The sequence below is a fragment of the Hyperolius riggenbachi genome, chromosome 6 (genome assembly GCF_040937935.1).
Source record: "Hyperolius riggenbachi isolate aHypRig1 chromosome 6, aHypRig1.pri, whole genome shotgun sequence".
NCBI classification, from domain to species: Eukaryota; Metazoa; Chordata; class Amphibia; order Anura; family Hyperoliidae; genus Hyperolius; species Hyperolius riggenbachi.
Window position 1 is genome coordinate 23,001,254 of NC_090651.1, and position 21,907 is coordinate 23,023,160.

Consider the following 21,907-nt stretch of genomic DNA (forward strand, 5'->3'; position numbering starts at 1 on the left):
TACATACCTGGGTCTTCCTCCAGCCCCATCCGCTCCTATGGGGGCTCCAGCAGCCGCTGGAGAGATATGTAGAGGGCACTCTTCTCCTGCGTAGACTGGCTCCAACTGACATAAGTGACGGGACCCGGTTCCCAAAGCTGCGGGCAGGGGAAGACAGCAGTGTGGGAGTGATCCGAATGGATGGGGCTGGAGGAAGCCCCAGGTATGTATAAAACGTTTTCTTTTAATCAGCTCTGGTACACTTTAAGGTTAAAGCCTGGTACATACATCCAACTTTGATTGGCCAATTATTAAAATCATCAACTATATCAGCGCAACCAATGATATAAGTCCAAATGTAGAAGAAAAAAGCAGCCAAAGTCCAACACTCTAGTGCAGTGTCTTCACCATAAATACAATCAAATCTTCAGCACTAGTTTCAATAATTCCACCACCAGTAGCACCAATAATCTAGATGCACTTGCCGGATTTTTATGGACCTTAATTTATAGGGTCCTAGATAAAGCCTCATCAGACCAGCAGATGGTTTCCTCTCTGCCAATCTCCACATATAAGGTCGCTGTCAGATGTTATCCCACACGATCCACCATAACTCGCAATGTGCATAGATAAAAATGAAAAGCTCATCTAAGCGTATCAATCTTTATATACTTTTTAATTTTCAAAAGATAAAAATGATAAAACCAAGCTTAACTCACATGCGGGTCCTTACAACAGGGACCCCAAAGATACAAAGGCGTGTCAAAAATAGGACGCCGTAAGGCCGAACATCCTCAGCGCCCGACCGGTTTCACTACTATAGTTTCCTCAGGGGCTAAAAGAACAATGGCTGCAAACGGCAAATTTATACCTTAAAACTTTGTGGAAAGGCGTTCCTCCCTCGGACCCCAACCCGGAGTTATTGATCCAAGATGGCGCTGCGTGCCACGCAGCGTCACTTCCGCTTCCGCCTGGCCGCAATGCCGACCCAGGTGATGCGTGGTACGCTCACACGCCACCACGCACAGGAAGCTGCGTCAATAGTTCCCTTCATCCGCATATATGGTCACATCTAAGAGTACCATACAGTATATGTGTAATTATAAAAAATGATAAAAAAAATTGTTTTTTACACTTATAAAAATGTTTCCTAATAAAAATACATAAAACCTACAAATTGATTCGTGTTATATTTTTAAAAACTAGCCTTACATCCATAAGTTTTTAAAAATAAATCAAGAATCAATTTGTGGGTTTTATGTATTTTTATTAGGAAACATTTTTATAAGAAGTGTAAAAAAACAATTTTTTAAATTTTTTATGATTACACATATATGGTACGCTTAGATGCAACCATATATGCGGATGAAGGGAACTATTGACGCAGCTTCCTGTGCGTGGTGGCGTGTGAGCATACCACGCATCACCTGGGTCGGCATTGCGACCAGGCGGAAGCGGAAGTGACGCTGCGTGGCACGCAGCGCCATCTTGGATCAATAACTCCGGGTTGGGGCCGAGGGAGGAACGCCTTTCCACAAAGTTTTAAGGTATAAATTTGCCGTTTGCAGCCATTGTTCTTTTAGCCCCTGAGGAAACTATAGTAGTGAAACCGGTCGGGCGCTGAGGATGTTTGTCTGGACGGCGTCCTATTATTGACACGCCTTTGTATCTTTGGGGTCCCTGTTGCAAGGGCCCGCATGTGAGTTAAGCTTGGTTTTATCATTTTTATCTTTTGAAAATTAAAAAGTATATAAAGATTGATACGCTTAGATGAGCTTTTCATTTTTATCTATGCACATTGCGAGTTATGGTGGATCGTGTAGGATAACATCTGACAGCGACCTTATATGTGGAGATTGGCAGAGAGGAAACCATCTGCTGGTCTGATGAGGCTTTATCTAGGACCCTATAATTAAGGTCCATACAAATCCGGTAAGCGCATCTAGATTATTGGTGCTACTGGTGGTGGAATTATTGAAACTAGCGCTGAAGATTTGATTGTATTTGATTGGCTAATGTCTGACCAATTTTACCACCTCCATGTAGTAGGAGGGCCAACACCTTTGGAATACTATGTACAGATTGTGTAGGTAAACCCTCATACTACATGAAAGTAGTAACATTTGCCAATCATTGGCTAATCAAAATTGGATGTGTGTATCAGGCTTTACTGGCAATGTTTCTTGTCTTCCAGGTTGCCTGGAGTTGTTGCTTATGGAACTGTATAGAAGGAAGCAGTCAGTAATGTGTCATTGTTTGGTTCCATATGTGAGATGTATTGCTCTCTTCCCCCAGGCTGGAGTCATTGTCCTGTCATGTACAAGCTTAAGGGGCCCATACACTGGACGATTTCAGCCATCGATTCTATAGAATCCATTGATCAATCAGAAATCAATGCTATCAAATTCCCTATTCGATCGATTTGCTGGCGATTTCGATCGATTTGATCTATCTGACAGGATGGAAAATCTAGGTTGTTCTGCTGCTGGTAGCAGATCGATGGCCCATAGAGTTGCATTGGATCTAATGGTCCAATAATGCATTTAGATCGATTTCCAATAGATTTCATTCTGAAATCTATTGGAGATCTGTTCCTATTGTGTGGCACACATCAGATAGATTCCGGTCCGATTTCACTTGACAGGCATCTGTCAGAAATCTATCTGATGGTCGAATCTGCTGCAAATCTATCAGTGTATGGCCATCTTTAGCTGTTTAGCAGCTTTCATTCCCCGTGACCTCCAAATCGTTTTCATTCCCCCAGATCGTTTAATTCCCCTTAATCTTCCAGTAACGTTTAATTCCCCCCCCCCCCCCTCCCCGATCTTCCAGTAACGTTGAATTCCCCATGGTCTTCCAGTAATGTTTCATTCCCCCAGATCTTCCAGTAATGTTTAATTCCCCCCGATCTTCCAGCAATGTTTCATTCCCCCAGATCTTCCAGTAATGTTTCATTCTCCCAGATCTTCCAGTAACGTTTTCCTTCCCCTGATCTTCCAGAAACATTTCATTCCTCCGCTCTTCCAGTAACATTTCCTTCTTCATATCTTTGTGGTCTGTATTGACTCAGTGTTAAGGCTGTGCGGATATTGTGGTCACAGTAGAACTAGCCCCACCACTGCAATGACCATGAGGACTCCAGCTAAGATACAGATGCTGATGAAGACCACATCGCTGCTGTCCTGCCCCCGGTCACTGCTCTCTGATGCCTCCGCCTCGGGAGGTTGGGGATCTCCGGGGTTCTCTGCAAGTCCCTTTAGCTGGGCCAAGTCAGAACCAGACAGGATCCTCACTGAGGCCTCCTTCCTCTTAGGCTCACACTGGACCTCGTACTCATGGACGTCCTCCTGGGCCCCCAGCGAGAAGTCTATGTACAGAGTGCTCACAATCACCGATGTGTTGTTCCTTTTCTGAAACACAAGCAGAGGGCATGGGTTGTTGGGATGTTGGTTTCTTCTACAAAGCAACATGGAGGGTAGGAACTTACTAGGCAGAATCGCATATGTGTTTTCCACTGTGCTATGTGGAAAACTCATGTGATTCTGCCTAGTATGTTCCTACCTGGAGGCTACTGTCTATAGTCACTTTTAAAACTTTGCTTGGCTGCCATGCTGATTTTCTGGCTTCAGAACTAGCTGTATTTTTGGAAAGGCGGAGCAGGCTGGGACCTAGGGAGGATGCTGCCCCAAGGGACATGGTAGAAGAGGTTGCCTATGAAAATGAAAGATGGAAATGGGAAACAGCACATGGAAGAGGGGAGCTGCTGTACAAGAAAGAGAGGGGCTACCCCAGTATAGGTAGCCAGATTACCCCCCCCCCCTCCCTTTCCCTGTATAACCAGCCCCCGAAGTATAGTTAGCCAGATTAGTCCCCCAAGTATAGGTAGCCAGATTAGCCCCTCAAAGTATAGGTAGTCCCCCAAGTACAGGAAGCCAAATCACCCCACAAACATAGCTAACCAGATTAGCTCCCCTACAGTATGGTAGCCAGATTACCCCCCCTCTCTCCCCCTCAAGTATAAATAGCCAAATTAGCCCCCCAAAGTATAGGTAGCCAGAGTATCCCCCCAAAGTATAGGAAGAAAGATGTACACCACAAAGTATAGATAGCCAGATTACCCACTGTCCATAGTTAGCCCACCAAGTATAGGTAGCCAAATTAGCCCCCAAATATAGGTAACCAGATTAATTCCCCTACAGTATAGGTAGTCAGATTATCCCTCCCAAAGTATAGGTAGCCAAATTAGTTCTCCAAGTTTAAGTAACCCACGAAGTATAGGTAGTCAAATTATCCACTGAAAGTATAGGTATCCAGTTTAGCCCTGCAAAGCATTGGTAGCTAGATTGTGTTTAACCACAAATATTCACTTATAGCTGAATTATTGCAAATTTCCTTGTTTTAAAGAAAACCTATAATGATAAAAAGATCCCCTGGGGGGTGCTCACCTCGGGTGGGGGAAGCCTCCGGATCCTATCGAGGCTTCCGCCGTCCTCCTCGGTCCCACGGTGGCGGCGAAAAAGCTCCCGGAACGGCGGGGATGTAAATATTTACCTTCCCGGCTCCAGCGCAGGCGCAGTATCAGCTCTCCACTCGGAGATAAGCGGAAATAGCCGATCGCTGTCGGACTGCTCTGCTGCGCAGGTGCAAGTCTCCTGCGTAGTAGAGCGGACTCGACGGAATTCGGCTATTTCCACCTATCTCTGTGCAGAGAGCCGCAACAGCGCCCCCGCTGGAGCCAAGGAAGGTAAATATATTAGCCATGTCTTGCTTGTTGAGCTTGGATTGCGGGACACTTTGGGGAGCCAGCGCTGAATTGCCTGCAGCTACAGTAGAGGGGGAAGCCTCATTGGGTCCCTGAGGCTTCCCCCTACCGAGGTGAGTACCCCCCAGGGGAACTTTATTAGTAGGAGGGCTTTTATTAGTAGGAGGGCTTTTCGGTCTCTTTTATCCCCCTATACATTCCTAGTGGTTTGGGTCACCCCGAGCTGCTTGGTTACTCAGTGAGAGCGGGCAAAGGGTTCATTGATTTTTTTGTGTAAATGGGATGACCTTTTTTGGTGTCGTCCAAGCTTAGAATTGCTGCTAATCACGGCATTAGTGAACAGGTTGACAGAACATGCCAGTTTTCCTGTTCTGCCTCCATAATGGTATGGACTGATCAGGGGAGATTACCTGGGGCTCCGTGCCGCACGTATCAAAGCGGGCGTAGATCTTGTAGTTGCTGCCAGACTGCTGAGCTGCGCAGGACGGTGTACCCAGGTAGATGTGGCTCCTCTCCAGCTGGGGCACAGACTGGCTGGGGATCTGAATATGGAAGTCTGTACGGGTGCAGCTCACGTTTATTGGTACAACTGCAAGAATATAAAGAAGTAGAAAGAAAATATTTAAGAAAAGATGTCTAGGCAAAAAAATAAAAATCTGTTACTGCTCTCTTCAAGTCAAAAGTCTTTGAGTAGGATTTTTCGTCAAAGGATGTTCCTAGACCTTTATTTACTCAGATCTCCTGTTCACAAAGAACCTTGCAGTTGTATGTAGGAGTTCCAGGTAAAATATTTTAACCACTTGACCATTGAGAGTTTTTTCCCCTTTAGGACCAGAGCAATTTTTATCTTTCAGTGCTCCTCCCTTTCTTTCACAAATAACTTAATCACTACTAATCACAACAAAATTATCTATGGGCTGGGGCACACCGAGCAGCTTTTTGAGCGTTTCTGCAGCCGCTGCGGATACACTAGGGTAATACATTTCAATAAGGGGGGGGGGGGGGGAACACAGCAGGAGGCGTTTTGCAGAAACGAATCCTCCCGGGTTAAGGCATTTTTTGGATTGCGGAGGCGTTTCTGCCTCAATGTTAAGTATAGGAAAAACGCAAACCGCTCTGAAAAACTGCAGATCAGAGCGGTTTGCCAGGCGGTTTTGTTACAGAAGCTGTTCAGTAACAGCTTTACTGTAACAATATATGAAATATACTACACTGAAATCCGCAGCAGCAATCCGCAAAACGCTAGCAAATCGCCTCAGAAAAATTAAAAAAAAGCGTTTAAAAATCTGCTAGCATTTTGCGGATCTGCTAGCGGGTTTTGGTGTGCACCAGGCCTGAATCTTGTTTTTTTTCGCCACCAATTAGGCTTTCTTTGGGTGTTACATTATGCTAAGAAATATTTTATTTTAAATGCATTTTAATGGGAATAATACGAAGAAAAGGGAAAAAAATCATTATTTCTCAGTTTTCGGCCATTATAATTTTAAAATAAACCGTTCTACTGTGGACAAAACCCACACATTTTAAAAACGGGCTCTAGGTCTGTTTTTCTGTCGCCCCCACCACCAGTCAGTGCGCATGCGCGCTTGCACGCCCGCAACCGACCACCCACCTCACTCCCTGGTCCCGTCCGGCTGTCCGTGTCCGTTACTGCGCATATGCGCAGTAGCAAATAACAGGGACAAACGCTGGACACAGGGGTTTTATAGTATAGGATTTGTCCCAGTTATTGCAACGTTTAAAATATTCCCTAGTGCAATGTATGGCGACAATATTTTACTTGGAAATAAAGGTGCATTTTTTCAGTTTTGAATCCAGCACTTGCCCATAATTTAAAAATTGACAGTAATATACCCTTTTGGCATACATATTTAAAAAAAAAAAAAAAGTTCAGTCCCTAAGTTAACTATTTATGTATTATTTTTTTTTAATTGTCATGTGTTTTTAATGCAAAAAAAAATTGGGAGGGGGGGGGGGAGGCGGTACTATAGGAGAGTGTGGAAGGTAAGGAGTTAATTTTAAATGTAATTGTGAATCTTTTTACTCAAATAAATGTATGTAGGTGTAATTTTACTATTTGGCCACATGATGTCTTCGCACATTATTTCCTATTAGCGCACTATAAGTATGCTAAACAGGAAGTAATGCATGAATGTGTTACTCCGGAAGAGACAATGACGCTGGCATCTCATTGATTCCGGCGATCATTGACATAGGGACTTACATCAATGAATGGGTACTGCTCATTCAGCTCCTTGCTTACTGGTGGCGACGTGAATGAGCGCCGGAACATGTGCAGGAGACGGCGTGAAGTGCGCACAGCGGCAATGCAGCGAGAGGCATATTTCTACGCCCCTGGAACTGGGACAGTCCTCCCGCGGGGCGCAGATATACTGCCTTGGCAACCAGTAGTGGTAAGAAAGTATTTTAGGGCTGCTTGAGGCACTGTGTAACGATTGGTGTCAGCAACACAGTTTTTTTCTGATTAATGGTGATCTGCAGTATCACCAATAATACAGATGCTATACCTGATTATGTGTGATCTGCAGAATCACCAATAATGCTAGTATAGCTAGACACAGGACACCCAATGTGATATAGTGTTTGGTGCAACAGTAATCAGAGAAGTTATCTCCCGTGATGCGGGAGATACAGACACTACTGCAGCCAAGGATTCCCTGAGGGGCAGGGAACCAGGCTGTACTGCAGCCAGTGGTTACCTGAGGAGCAGGAATCACTGTCTGGAGTAATAGTGATGATGATTGGTCTGCAGCTAGGGATTCCCTGAGGAGCAGGGAATCACTGTACTGCAGCCAAGGATTTCCTGAGAGGCAGGGAATCAGACTGTACTGCAGCCAGTGGACCTTGGCTAGTTAGAGACCGACTGACTGTGCTGCACGATGGTCTCCAGTGGAGCTGTTGACCATAGGCCTGATATAGCAGCTAATAACCACCTGAAGAGCAGGCGTCACAGGTATACAGTAAGGCTGATCCCCCAGGGGCTAGGTGACAGCCAGAAAGGTCAGACAAGCCAGGTCGGCAACACACGGACAGACAAAGTACAGAAGCGGAAGATTGATTCGGTATCCAGGTACAGGCAATGTTGGCAACAGGTAATCAGATGGGCGGAAGTACCGAATCAGAGAACAGGAGAGTAGTCAGGAAAGCCAAAGGTCATAACAGGTAACAGAAATCTCTCTAAATCAAGCTATATTGGAAGTGAAGCCCTAGAACACCAGGGAAGACATATGGGGGAGGTAGAGGAAAGAACTAAACCCTAGGGAACTGTATAGGGGAGGGTGGGGTACACTAGACACCAGGGAACTTTGTAGGGGGCCACTAGACATCACGGTTGGCCCGCGACTAGGTCCCAGTGTTCAGTTTCAGCCCACTTTGTATTTGAGTTTGACACCCCTGGCTTAGAGGGATGTAGGGGGACGTAAGAGGCGGAAGAAGCGAGGCTTCCGGGGAAAGGAATCCATGATCGGGGCACCATGTCCCGATTCATTGATTCCTGGGCTAACGATCCGCGACCGGGAGCACGCGTGCACTAGAGATGGCCCTCCGATTTTCGGACCGAACTTTTCGAACCAAACTTTCGCGGTGGGTTCGCGAACCGCAATAGACTTCAATGGGAAGGCGAACTTTAAAAACTAGAAAAATTTATGCTGGCCACAAAAGTGATGGAAAAGATGTTTCAAGGGGTCTAACACCTGGAGGGGGGCATGGATGAGTGGGATAGACGCCAAAAGTCCCGGGGAAAAAAAATCTGGATTTGATGCAAAGCAGCGTTTTAAGGGCAGAAATCACATTGAATGCTAAATTGCAGGCCTAAAGTGCTTTAAAACATCTTGCATGTGTATACATCAATCAGGGAGTGTAATTAGAGTACTGCTTCACACTGACACACCAAACTCACTGTGTAACGCACCGCAAACAGCTGTTTGCGTAGTGACGGCCGTGCTGGACTGATGCGCACCATGACGAGAGTGCAGGTGATGGCGGCTTTCCAGCCCATATGGTCACCGGGCTGAGGTAGCTGAATGACAGAACAGTGACTGTCCAGCTGATCAAATTTGGTCTGTCCACAATGAAGCAACAACCTTACTATCTTTGGTATGCCACCCCCCAGACACTCATATAGACTGCGTGTGCTCACGTAGGTAGGTGGGTGCACTGTAGACAGGTAGGTAGGTATATGCAGTAATGGGTATTACAATGTGCACCTGTCACACACAGACAGGGAGCAGACAGCCACAGTGACAATGCGTGCGCTCAGCTCCCGTAGGTAGGTGGGTGCACTGAAGTGAACAACAGGTAGGTAGCTAGGTATATGCAGTAATGGGTATTACAATGTGCACCTGTCACACACACAGCTAGTCACTGAATGTGCTGGGCCTGGCAGTGGCGCACACAGTATGAATTATCAAGGCTGTCTATGCAACACAAGTGTCAGTGAGACACACAGAAAAAAAAAATAGATCACAAGAACAAGATTAGCTCACAAAAGAGCTGTTGAGGGGTGCTATTTTAGCAAAAAGAATCAGCAAGGAGCAAGCTAAGAAGCCTACAAGAGCCTAACTAATCTTTCCCTATGAGAGTCAGCAGCAGCAGCTGTCCCTTCTCTATTTACTGCAGGCACACGAGTGAGTATAATGGCGGCAGTGCCTGCCTTTTATAAGGGGGGGAGTGGCTCCAGGAGGGAGTGTAGCCTGATTGGCTACAATGTGCCTGCTGACTGTGATGTAGAGAGTCAAATTTGACCCTAATGGTGCATTATGGGGGCAAACCGAACTTCCGGAAAAATTTGCGTTCACTGGAGAACGCGAACCACCGGAAGTTCGCCGGGAACCGTTCACCGGCGAACCGTTCTGGCCATCTCTTGCGTGTACGTGCGCGATCGGCCGCGGGAGCGCACATGGCCTTCTGGACGTAGCCTCTACGTCCAGAAGGCTTAAATGGTTAATCAAAGGTCTCCTTGCCCCACTAAGAAGAGCAGGAAGAAAGTTTTTTTACAAATAAACCTACACTGAACAAGATCATCTACCAGGCAACCTTGGCAGGTGCCTGGGGCGTAGTGGGTGTCAAGGGGCCCATTTTGACCTCTCTCCACTTCAGCCTAGGGCCCCCTGCTGCCTTTTCTCAGACTTCTGCTATGGGACCACATGATTTTTAGCTACAGCTGTGGCTGGAAGGGTTAACAGGCAATGCGGACATCACTTTTGCAAACAACTAGATTGCAGCTGAGTCCGTAATTCTTCTGGTTAATCAATAAGAGATGAGGGAGGCCACTTATAGCCAGTACATTAGAAGACCATTAAGAGCTTTTCCTATACACAAAAACAGCTTTATAGCAAGGCAGAGCGAAACTGCATCCTCCAGCCAAGCCAGACAGGCTGTAAATCACTGCAAATCGCATTTCCGCTGCCTTCCTGCTTCCTTATTTAGGAGCTCTGATGTCTGGAAATAATGTAATTGCAGCAAGTCTCAGGAGCTGCGTCTGCAGTCCGCTCTGCTGGCCGGAGGGCCCCCATAACTCTGCCCGATTATTATGTACGGCGTGGCCCGCGTCAGACCCTCAGTATTCTCGGCACTTCTCCTCTTCAATATTCATCAATATCGATCCTCACGCACTCGTTTAATATGTTTTAAAGAGGAACCCTAACCAAGGATTAAACTTCATCCCAATCAGTAGCTGATATCTCCTTTTCCCATGAGAAATATTTTTCCTTTTCTCATATAGATATTCAGGGGGGGGGGGGGGGGGGTCTGTGTGGCTGATATTGTGCTGAGACCCCTCCCCCAGTGTGATGTCATGACCAGGGTCCTGACAGTTTACAGTCTGTGAGCCTCGTTGCATTGTAGGGAATAACGGCTTTATCCAACTGCCAAGCAAGCAGTATCTCCCTCTGTGCATAGAACTCTCAGTAACGAACATTCCGTACAGATCACCTTGCAGGACTAAAGTTGTCACCATCAGTGATACATTTTAGAAGGTAATAATAAATTCCACTTGTTTAAACGTTTTGCGAGTACTGACAAGTTTACTTTAACCAGTTTGTTGCCCGGCAACAGTTTATCTACGACCTGGGCTGATCATTTGCATGAGCAATCGGAAACTATTGTTTGGGACCAATAATCGTTTCCAGTTGATTATCGGATCTCTGGATCGGATGATTATCCGATTGATTATCGGATTTCTGGATCAGACGGTCGATCGTTCCAGAAATTGGATTGTTAATGGACACTTTAAGGATTAATACTTCTGGTTCCACCTTCATAGTATGGATAAAAGACCCCAAGCTTGTTTCAAATCAGCAACAGGAAGCAAAAGACCCCAAGCTTGTTTCTCATCAGCAAACAGGAAGCAAGAAATTTGTCGGCCGCATAACAGGCAAATCTACTGCCCCCTCACTCCTACTCAGAAAGCCTATTGCTGGTCTCTCCCAGCCCGGCACACATGTGCAGAAGCTCTTTACTGCTCTGTAATCTGACCTGTTCCTCATTTATTAGAAAATCAATTCGCTTATAACCAACACAAAATCTTCCTCTTGTTTACCTATGCTAAACATGCTAAACATAGTATGTCCTGGTCAGTGAATTAATGAGCTGATAACAGAGCAGTTCTGTGACTGAAAAAAATGTGCACCATTTGTATGCCTCAGTTTGGAATTCCTTAACTCTGTGGCTGTTTTAACTGTTCAGTGCACACTGCTGGAGCCTGGAAATAGTCAAATGTATGTTACTCAGCAGGGAGGGGGCTGGGCCACTAGTCACTGTGGGTCCTATACCAGACTACTGGTAGTCCTGCCCTGTCGGCAGCTCTGAGAAGCAACAGTAATCTATGGTTGTGGTCTGCTTACCCCCAATGTAAGACACGGAGAATCCCTTGCTGGTCGTATCTCTGTCCGTGGCCAAGACCAGAAGTAGGTTGTTCTTGGTGGACATGACTGGTGAAGGGATCTCGCGCCCGCACCACTTCCCCAGAGGCCTGTCCCCCTCGCTCTGCCCGTCATACGCCGCCACGTAGTCATAATCACATTCCTCCGTCAGGCTGTTGTTCTCTTCCAGCTCCAGATCTTTGAAGAATAGCTTGATCCGGAAGCCAGGGGGTAGCTTTATGTTCCACTGACAGATAATATTATTGGGGTACGTTTCCGGATAGCGGGGGCTGCTGATGTTGCCTTTCACTGCTGTGAACACATCCTGGCATTCACCTGGGTGATTTAAAAAAAAAATAATTTTTACTTCAAATTTCCATTTTTATTTGGAGAAAATTTAATTGAGGCAAAGCTACAACACAAAAACTACAATCATATGTCCGCGCCGCAAAGTGTGGTGAAGGGGTCATATGCATAGGCATGCCCTTCCCCCCATGTGTATGAAAAAAGGGCCCGACTGGATAACGAAAAGGCGCTGGTAGATAATGAAATCTGATAACGATAAACATCGTTGTCAAACTTGGTTAATGATAAATACCGTTGTTGAAACAGACCGGAAATAATAACGAAAAGATATTAACGTTAAAAATCATTACGTAATTAAAAAATACAGCTTAACCCAACCCTACTCTCACACAGACCGCCCCCACGGATGGTGCCTAAGCCTAACCACCCCCCGGTGGTGCCTAAGCCTAACCACCCCCCTGGTGGTGCCTAAGCCTAACCACCCCCCCCCCCCCCCCTGGTGGTGCCTAAAACTAAACCCCCCCCCCAACCCTACTCTCACACAGACCGCCCCCACGGGTGGTGCCTAAGCCTAACCACCCCCCCTGGTGGTGCCTGCCTAACCCTAACCACCCCCCAACCCTACTCTCACACAGACCGCCCCCCACGGGTGGTGCCTAAGCCTAACCACCCCCCGGTGGTGCCTGCCTAACCACCCCCCTGGTGGTGCCTAACCCTAACCACTCCCTCTGCAGAAACACCCTTTTACACATAGTAACGATAATATCTTTGATAACATAAAACCTGTACATACAACGAAATAATATGACAAAAACTATAACGTTGCGAGCTTCTAAAATGATAACATATTATTTCAAAAACTTTAATGTTAACAATATTTATTGCTGCGCCCTTTTTTCTGCTTTTCTGCCGTATTAACAATAATTACATTAAAGTCTTTGGTGGTGCCCTTTTTTGTCCACCCTCAGCCAGCGCCATTTTTTCCTGCTACCCCTCCGCCCCGCTCAGTGACATACTCCCTGTACGTCACTGGGCTTCCCATCAGTCCGTAGGGATTAAAATCTTTTGCTCTTTGAGAGCCCATTACTGACACGAATGGTTGGATGTACTCAGTAAAGCACTGTCGAAAAATGTCAGCACTATACAAAACAACAATAATCGCTGTAAATCATACAAACATTACAGCATACCTGAAGTGACATGTGACATGATGAGATACATATAGTTCTAGCCCTACTGAGAAATCATAGGAAGTCTTTCTGTTTTCCAGTACAGCAAGGGTTAAAAAATTGTTATCTATGTAAAAGAGCCTGTCGAACAGCTTGTCAAATTGAGTCCAGTTGCCTAAAAATTAATGGAAGCTTAAGGCCCGGTTCACATTAGGGTTCCCTGTCCGGATTCGCCGGGCCGGATCCGGACCGTATACTGTACAAACGGAACGTACGTTCCGCATAGCAATGTAAAGTCTATGCGGACGTTCACACATGTCCGTTCCGTACAGTACGGAGCCGGATCGGAGCCGGACTCCGGACACTTTTTCAACATGCGCTATTTTTTGGGTCCGGATCTCCGGCCCATGCACCCGGACCAGAGCCGGACCTGAGCCTGACAGCACCATCCGGAACACAGAAACCAATGGGAAACGGAAGGCACAGAACACACTGCCTACAAACACCTGACGTTCTACCCCACTTCCTATGCGTATCCAAGCGGCCATTTCGGATGGGGACACATGGGCAGCAGTGGAGCAGCAGTGACCTTACGTGCTGGAGCTGTTTGGCAGTATGTCGGAGGTGTAGGTGAGGCCTAACAGCGGAGGACCTGATTCTACAGGTGCACCAGGTCAGGATCCGGTCCGTTTGAATGGCAAACCGCAAGTGTGAACGGGGCCTAAAGCCTGTTATCTGTCAGTGAGAACCATACACTTGAATGGGTAAGCACCATTCCATCAATAATGACATAAATTATGGGGAACCAAAAAAATTATATCAGTACAAGTAACGTCTAATAAATGAATCAGAATATGCAGAATGGTGTGAAACAGATTGCAGTAATTGGGAAAAGAACACCTCAACAGAACCGCACCAAACTGATATAGGCAAAAAATTATTGCATCCTTTATTGAAACATCACATAAAAAACCCTTAAAATCAAAATTATGGGAGGTTGGGCAAAATACCAAAATCATATCAAATGACAATTATCACAGCAGGGCCCTCTATTGCTGGGCATACTCTGGTCTGGTGGCTGTTTTCTGATTCAGTTGTTCCAGCACTGAATTTTACTTTTTGATTGTCTCTATCACTTGTTTGTGGAAGCTCTCCTTCTGTATTTACAACACTTTACATTGAGGCATATTGCACTTTATAATGTATATCATATTGCTGTTTACAGAACTGGTTTGCAGTATTGTACCTTGGTCGCACTATGCACTTTATATTGTTGGCACTTTTTCCCTCTTAGAGGGCCCTGCTGTGATAATTGTCATTTGATATCATTTTGGAAATTTGCACGATCTCCCATAATTTTGATTTTAAGGGTTTTTTATGTGATGTTTCAATAAAGGATGCATTGATTTTTTTGCCTATATCAGTTTGGTGCAGTTTTGTTGAGGTTTTATTTTCCCGATTGCTGCAATCTGTCAGTGAGAAGACAAATAATAAGGTTTTAGTAAAGTTTAAAGGGTCATTACATCTGCTTCTTTTTCAGCTTCTAAACAGCAGCAAGGACAGTCTGATGTAATGTTAAAAATAAAGTTATGAAACTAAAAATATGAGACTCATTTTTCTGCTACTATTGTTCTATTTATCATCCGTATAACACATAAAATTTTCATTATCTCACGTGGTAATTTTCACTTCAGGTTCAACTTAAACTGAAAAAAAATGTGTGAAAAAAAAGGGGTTTTTAACTTACCTTTGGCTTCTACCAGCACTGTGCCCGCACCGGGACACACTGATTCTCCGGTCCCCCACAGCGCCCTACTTTCGCTTCGATGCCCAGCCCTGGTACGCGTACCTCCTAATCGCGTTCCTGTGGACAGGACCGCTCTGCGCATGTGCAGTACGAAAAACCTCTACTGCACATGTGCAGAACGCTCCCGTGATTGAGGACACAGCCGAGCATGTGCAGTGTCCAGTCGACTCCCCAGTCAGCCGGGTGGAAGAGGGACTATGTGGGGGACTAGACGGACACTTAGTGACAGCGCGGGGCACAGGGCGGCTGCAGGGGGCTGGTAAGTTAAACCCATTTTTTTCCCACAGTTAAGGTTCCCTTTAAGTCTGGATCCAGAAAAATCCAACTGAAAGCAAATTCAGTTCTGTAGGATGAGGCTTCTTCAAACATTGTTGGTTGGGATGGCCATTCAGATGCATATAATTCTGATGGACATGGAAATTGGCACTTGAACAATTAAATGAACTATCGATTTTGATTGGCCAAATTCCGATCTGCCTTAAATTTGCATGTAAGATTGAATTATCTAGATCTCATTGACCATCTCGAATTGTCGGTCAGACTGGGTACAATTATCAGATGTCTACAAAAAATTAAAGAGGAGACGTCTAATACCGGAGGAGAAGTAGGCTTTGAAGCCCCTGGCTCCGATATTGAAGTCAGACTTGAAGACCACGTGGAGCTCACTGGAGGAGGAGGTGATGTCCGGTGGCTTGCTGCTTCCACAGTAATGGAGGACTTGCTTGTCTTCCAAGTCAGACCCATCAACCACCGCCACATAGTCAAAGTTACATTCCTGGCTCTCCAGCTGGAAGTCCATAAACACCAGGCGGATCTTGGAGTGCGGAGCAGCTCGGATCAGCCAGCGGCATTCTGCATTGTTGGGGTAGTTATCAGGGTAGTCAGGGCTGGTGATGACCCCAGAAAGGCCGGTGAGCACCCCACCACAGATATCTAAAAGTAAAATGGAAACAAAGATCATCCAACTTGATCATGTCTGATATCATGAGAAGTCCCACCCATGAGCGGAACAATCCTCGCAATAAAAGAGGTCTATTAACCACTTCACCACTAAGGGTTTTTTTCCCCTTATGAACCTGAGAAATGTTCACCTTTCAGGACTCCTCTCATTCATTTGCCAATAACTTTATCACTACTTATCACACCTAAACGGACTATATCTTGCTTTGCTAGGAATTATTTTATTATATATGCATTTTAAAGGAATTAACAAGAAAAAAAAAGAAAAAGAAATTCTCATTTTTCAGCCTCTATAGTTTTAAATAATTACAAGCCCTAATTTGCAAAAATAACAATAATATACTCTTATAGAATACATATATAAAAAGCTAACTCCCTAACGTAACAATGTATGCATGATCTTTTAAATGCTGTTACTTTGGCTTTTTTTTAGAAGTTAAATTTTTGGTGTATGTTTTTTTTTTTTAAAGGAGAACTGTAGTGAGAGGTATATGGAGGCTGCCATATTTATTTCCTTTTAAGCAATACTAGTTGCCTGGCTATCCGGCTGATCCTTTGCCTCTAATACTTTTAGCCATAGACCCTGAACAAGCATGCAGCAGATCAGGTGTCTCTGACATTATTGTCAGATCTGACAAGATTAACTACATGCATGTTTCTGGTCTGATTTAAACACTACTGCAGCCAAATAGACCAGCAGGGCTGCCAGGCAACTGGCATTGCTTAAAAGGAAATAAATATGGCTGCCTCCATATACCTCTCACTACAGTTATCCGTTAATTGTGCAATAATCATTTTCTCCATTTGATGGTGCTTTACCGCTTAGGAAGCTGGATCACAGCTCCTTAAGCCAAAATAAAAGTTAAAGTTTGTATGTTTACACAGACTTTCTATGAATGAACACTGCTATTGGTTCTAGCCGTGCTCATTCATGAATCAGGCCCTTTGATTGGCTTTGGAAACACTCGTTCCCATTCACCAATCATTGCCCCTCCGATTGCAACCATGGGCACGAGCACGCGCACAAGTGCACACGCGCACCGCCCATTAGCCACAGAAGATGAATATCTACATCCCTGGGACTTTAGTTGAAGTTTTGTGGGGCAAAAATATTCTGCTGAAGGCACAATAAGTAGTTAAAGAGACTCTGAAGTCTCTCTTTTTTTTCATTAATCTCTTTAATACATTAGTCCTAACTAAACCGCCACATTCCCGCCGCTCTAAACTATCTTAATCCCCACAAACTCCCCTGGGCACACTGCGGGGAGCTCTTCCGTGTGAGGCAGAGCTATGAGCTGCAGCCCTGCCTCACACGCGTCTGTCAGCGGCGGATCTCCGCCTCTCCCCCGCCCCTCTCAGTCTTCCTTCTCTGAGAGGGGTGGGGAGAGGCGGAGATCCGCCGCTGATAGACGCGTGTGAGGCAGGGCTGCAGCGCATAGCCCTGCCTCACACGGAAGAGCTTAGGGCAGCAAAATCCACGACCAAGAAAGTCGAGGATTTTGCAAGGAAGAGGGAGGGGGGAGTTTGGGGGGATTAAGATAGTTTAGAGCGGTGGGAATGCGGCGGTTTAGTTAGTACTAATGTATTAAAGAGATTAATTTTAAAAAAAAATACGTTTTTTTAGAAACTTCAGAGTCTCTTTAAGAAATATTGAACAGGGAACAGGGGCAAAGGGAGTAGGGAACATAAGTAATTCATATGCATCACCTATCCAAATTTGGATCAATATCCTGAGCCTTGTTTGTGTCAACAAAATACCTAAAACAAAGGGCTCCTAAGAACACACCGGTATATGCAAATGTAGAAAACTTTATTGGCTATACATGAAAACGAGACCAATTACACAATAAACAACGGAGCTAAAAGAGCAACAGCGCTGTTGTCATTAAAAACCATAGCTGCCATACAGTCACCACTGACACACCTCTCCATACACACAAACCAAAGCATTGGGGTACCCCATAAGTAGCATAAACATAGTCCGTCAGCAAAGTGCCTTGAGCAGCTAGCAGATGGCAACAATAGGGAAGCAACACAAGAGGAGAAGCAAGCGTCAGCAAAGCCTGCTCAGCATCATCCGAATATCACTTTAAGAAATACTCCATGTTTGTCATGCCCCACCTCTTTACATGTTCAGAAACTGGAGAAATGGAAGCACGAGAAGGCTTTGGGAACCTAGAAACGTAAAAATACATTAAAGGGAAGGTTCAGGGACTATCTAAAAAAAGTAAAAATCCATTTCCACTTACCTGGGGCTTCCTCCAGCCCGTGGCAGGCAGGAGGTGCCCTCGGCGCCGCTCCGCAGGCTCCCGGTGGCCGACTTGACCTGGCCAGGCCGGCGGCCAGGTCGGGCCTCTTCTGCGCTCCATGGTGCGTTCCACGCCGGCGCGCTGACGTCATCGGACGTCCTCCGGGCTGTACTGCGCAGGCTCAGTAGTTCTGAGCCTGCGCAGTACAACCCAGAGGACGTCCGATGACGTCAGCGCGCCGGCGTGGAACGCACCATGGAGCGCAGAAGAGGCCCGACCTGGCCGCCGGCCTGGCCAGGTTGGGTCGGCCACCGGAGACCACCGGGAGCCTGCGGAGCGGCGCCGAGGGCACCTCCTGCCTGCCACGGGCTGGAGGAAGCCCCAGGTAAGTGGAAATGGATTTTTATTTTTTTTAGATAGTCCCTGAACCTTCCCTTTAAAGTGAATGGGAGCCGTATTTAAAAAAAAAAATTAAACAAATACTTACCTAAGGAGAGGGAAGGCTCTGGGTTGTATAGAGCCTTCCCTCTCCTCTCTCAGTGCTCTCTATCCTGTGCTGGCTCCCCCCCCCCGCTTCAATCCCCCGTTGAAAGAGTATTTGGAAGTCTTCGGGAGCTGTGTCCTCCAGAAGACGTGCGGCTCCATACTGCAAAGGCGTGAGCGTGCAAGAGAGCGTGCTTGCGCAGGCGCAGTACAGGGCCGCCCTTCTTCAGGAGCACTCGGGCTCCCTGAAGACTTCCGAAGCCTCCTTCGGCCCTGTAAAGCAGTATTTGACTAATTTAGACAAATACTGCTACTGGGCGAGCCAGCACTGGAACGAGGGGACCAGGAGAGGAGCCGGAAGGCTCTATAGGACCCAGAGCCTTCCCTCTCCTTGGGTAAGTATCTGTCTCATTTTTTTAAATGCGGTTCCCATTCACTTTAAGGCTCCTTTCACACTAGGTCTATTGCGTCATGCGCGACGGACAATATTGCAATGCAATTTTATTTCAAAGTGACTTTCACACTGATTCTCTTTGCAGTGTGATAATTTCCAATGAAACAACATGCAACATGCAGTGCATTACCGAGAGACATGTGTGGTGCAAGGATAGTCTATCAGGCCTGGATTTACAACACAGGAGCCTGTAGGCACAGATGTACTGGCACCCTAGACTTCGCCCATCATGAACTTACAAACACTCACCAAACCACACCACAGGTATGCCGGCTGGCCCAGCTGGTACATCTCTTCTCTTGCCCTTTATAGGTAGCTTCAGGTGTCCCTTAGCATTAGGTAGCCAGAGCTATCGTCAGTATTAAGTAGCTAGAGGTGCCCCCAAGTATTAGGTAGCTAGAGGTTCCTGGAAATGAAGGGAGGGGACTGGAGAGTCGGGTGAGTAACCGCTCATTTACAATCAGCTCAGAGCTCTGCATAGGTAAGACAGGAGGGAAACGCTTGGGGAGGGGAATGAGCCGCCTTTCCATCATCAGGCGCCTGTAGGCACGTGCCTACAGTGCCTTATGGTAAATCCGGCCCTGGAGTCTATGGACTGTATGCTGCAATGTACCACTCGCATCACAACAGTCGGCTACAATGTGACTGTACATGACTGTTGCATTGTGATCCTATTTGGTCAGGATGTACAACTAGTGTGAAAGTAGTGTAAAGGGCTTTTACATTGTTACATAGTTACATAGTTATTTGGGTTGAAAAAAGACATACGTCCATCGAGTTCAACCAGAGATCAAAGTACACACCAGCCTGCTCCCTCACATATCCCTGTTGATCCAGGGGAAGGCGAAAAACCCTTACAAGGCATGGTCCAATTAGCCCCAAAAGGGAAGAAAATTCCTTCCCGACTCCAGATGGCAATCAGATAAAATCCCTGGATCAACATTACTGGGCATTACCTAGTAATTGTAGCCATGGATGTCTTTCAACGCAAGGAAAGCATCTAAGCCCCCTTTAAATGCAGGTATAGAGTTTGCCATAACGACTTCCTGTGGCAATGCATTCCACTTCTTAATCACTCTTCCTGTAAAGAACCCTTTCCTAAATAAATGGCTGAAACGTTTTTTCCTCCATGTGCAGATCATGTCCTCTAGTCCTTTGAGAAGGCCTAGGGACAAAAAGCTCATCCGCCAAGCTATTATATTGCCCTCTGATGTATTTATACATGTTAATTAGATCTCCTCTAAGGCGTCTTTTCTCTGGACTAAATAAACCCAGTTTATCTAACCTTTCTTGGTAAGCGAGACCTTCCATCCCACGTATCAATTTTGTTGCTCGCCTCTGCACCTGCTCTAAAACTGCAATATCTTTTTTGTAATGTGGTGCCCAGAACTGAATTCCATATTCCAGATGTGGCCTTACTAGAGAGTTAAACAGGGGCAATATTATGCTAGCATCTCGAGTTTTTATTTCCCTTTTAATGCATCCCCAAATTTTGTTAGCTTTAGCTGCAGCTGCTTGTACGATTATTTAACTTGTTGTCAATGAGTACTCCTAAGTCCTCCTCCAAGTTTGATGTCCCCAACTGTATCCCATTTATTTTGTATGGTGCTAGACCATTGGTACGACCAAAATGCATGACTTTACATTTGTCAACATTGAATTTCATCTGCCATGTATGTGCCCATATAGCCATCCTATCCAGATCCTGTTGCAATATGTCCCTATCTTCCTGAGAGTTGATGATTCTGCACAATTTTGTATCATCTGCAAAAATAGCAACATTGCTCACTACTGCATCTACTAGGTCATTAATAAATATATTGAAGAGCACTGGACCCAGTACAGACCCCTGTGGGACCCCACTGCTAACAGTCTCCCATTTTGAGTATGATCCATTGACCACAACTCTTTGTTTTCTGTCCATTAGCCAGTCCAATACATACCTAATACAGTACCTTTTGCAGCCGACGGTAGAGGTTTCCGTCTTCTTCCGGATCATGTAGTCTACATGACGCCATGTGACTAGTCACATGACGCGCTGTGTAGGGACAGCGAAAGAAGAGGAAGCCTCCACCGCCAGCTGCAAAAGAGCATTAGGTATGTATTTGCCAGCAAACTGAGTGAAAACTGATCCGATCGTTGATCAGATCCATTTTCACTTTCCAGTTGGCAGTGTGCACAGAGCCATCCGGATCCGGTGAAGCGGGGACCGGATCCTCTCACCGGATCCGTTTGGCTCACAAACGCAGAGGTGAACCGGGCCTAAGAGGTGGAAGGAAGGGAAAGCACCTGGCTGCCTATACTGCAAGGGAAGGAGGGGGGTGTTCATCTGCCTACATATACTGAAGATGTGGGAGGGGGGGGGGGGGGGAATACTGTTGAGATACTGCTGGTCAGGGGGCGGCTGGTGACAGTTGTCCTTGGACGGAAAAAATATAAATCAGGCCCTGGGCAGGACCTCTCAGATAGGCACTCAATGCAGTTGGCTGATTTCATCCTTGGTACATTTATTGGCCTGAGGAAGCAGGCTGTGACCCTCGAAATGCGTTGCCTGTGCTAATTGAGGTAAGCCACCTCACCTTTTATGTTTTAAGTGTTTTTAACCTAGTTTTATATACACCTGTGCGCCTCTTTACCATTTTGTATCCCACAGGACATTCCATATTGGAAAGGATTCTCTAAGTCTCTCGGATCCTTACACTGCCATTTTTCCTGCTTCCAGCACACTGTCTTCAAGAGCTGACTGTCTCCTCTAATATATCCCACCAATTGACAGGAGCTGTTGTCAGGAGATAATCAATGTTACACACTTCACCTATCAGTGTTAATGCTGGCCTGTGTCTAATTAACATGAAAC

At 45.9% G+C, this 21,907-nt stretch overlaps 1 protein-coding gene across 1 annotated transcript in view; it reads right to left on the reverse strand.

Annotated features, from left to right (window-relative positions):
- Nucleotides 1-2,814: 2,814 nt before the first annotated feature.
- Nucleotides 2,815-21,907, reverse strand: part of CDCP2 (CUB domain containing protein 2) — a 98,852-nt gene continuing 79,759 nt past the window's right edge. Inside the window, exons 3-6 of the mRNA XM_068242419.1 lie at nt 15,499-15,837; nt 11,605-11,958; nt 5,152-5,330; nt 2,815-3,389 (exon numbers count right to left, since the gene is read on the reverse strand). Of these exons, the coding sequence (XP_068098520.1) occupies nt 3,075-3,389; nt 5,152-5,330; nt 11,605-11,958; nt 15,499-15,837 (1,187 nt within the window). The 3' untranslated portion in view covers nt 2,815-3,074. The remainder of the gene's footprint in view (nt 3,390-5,151; nt 5,331-11,604; nt 11,959-15,498; nt 15,838-21,907) is intronic.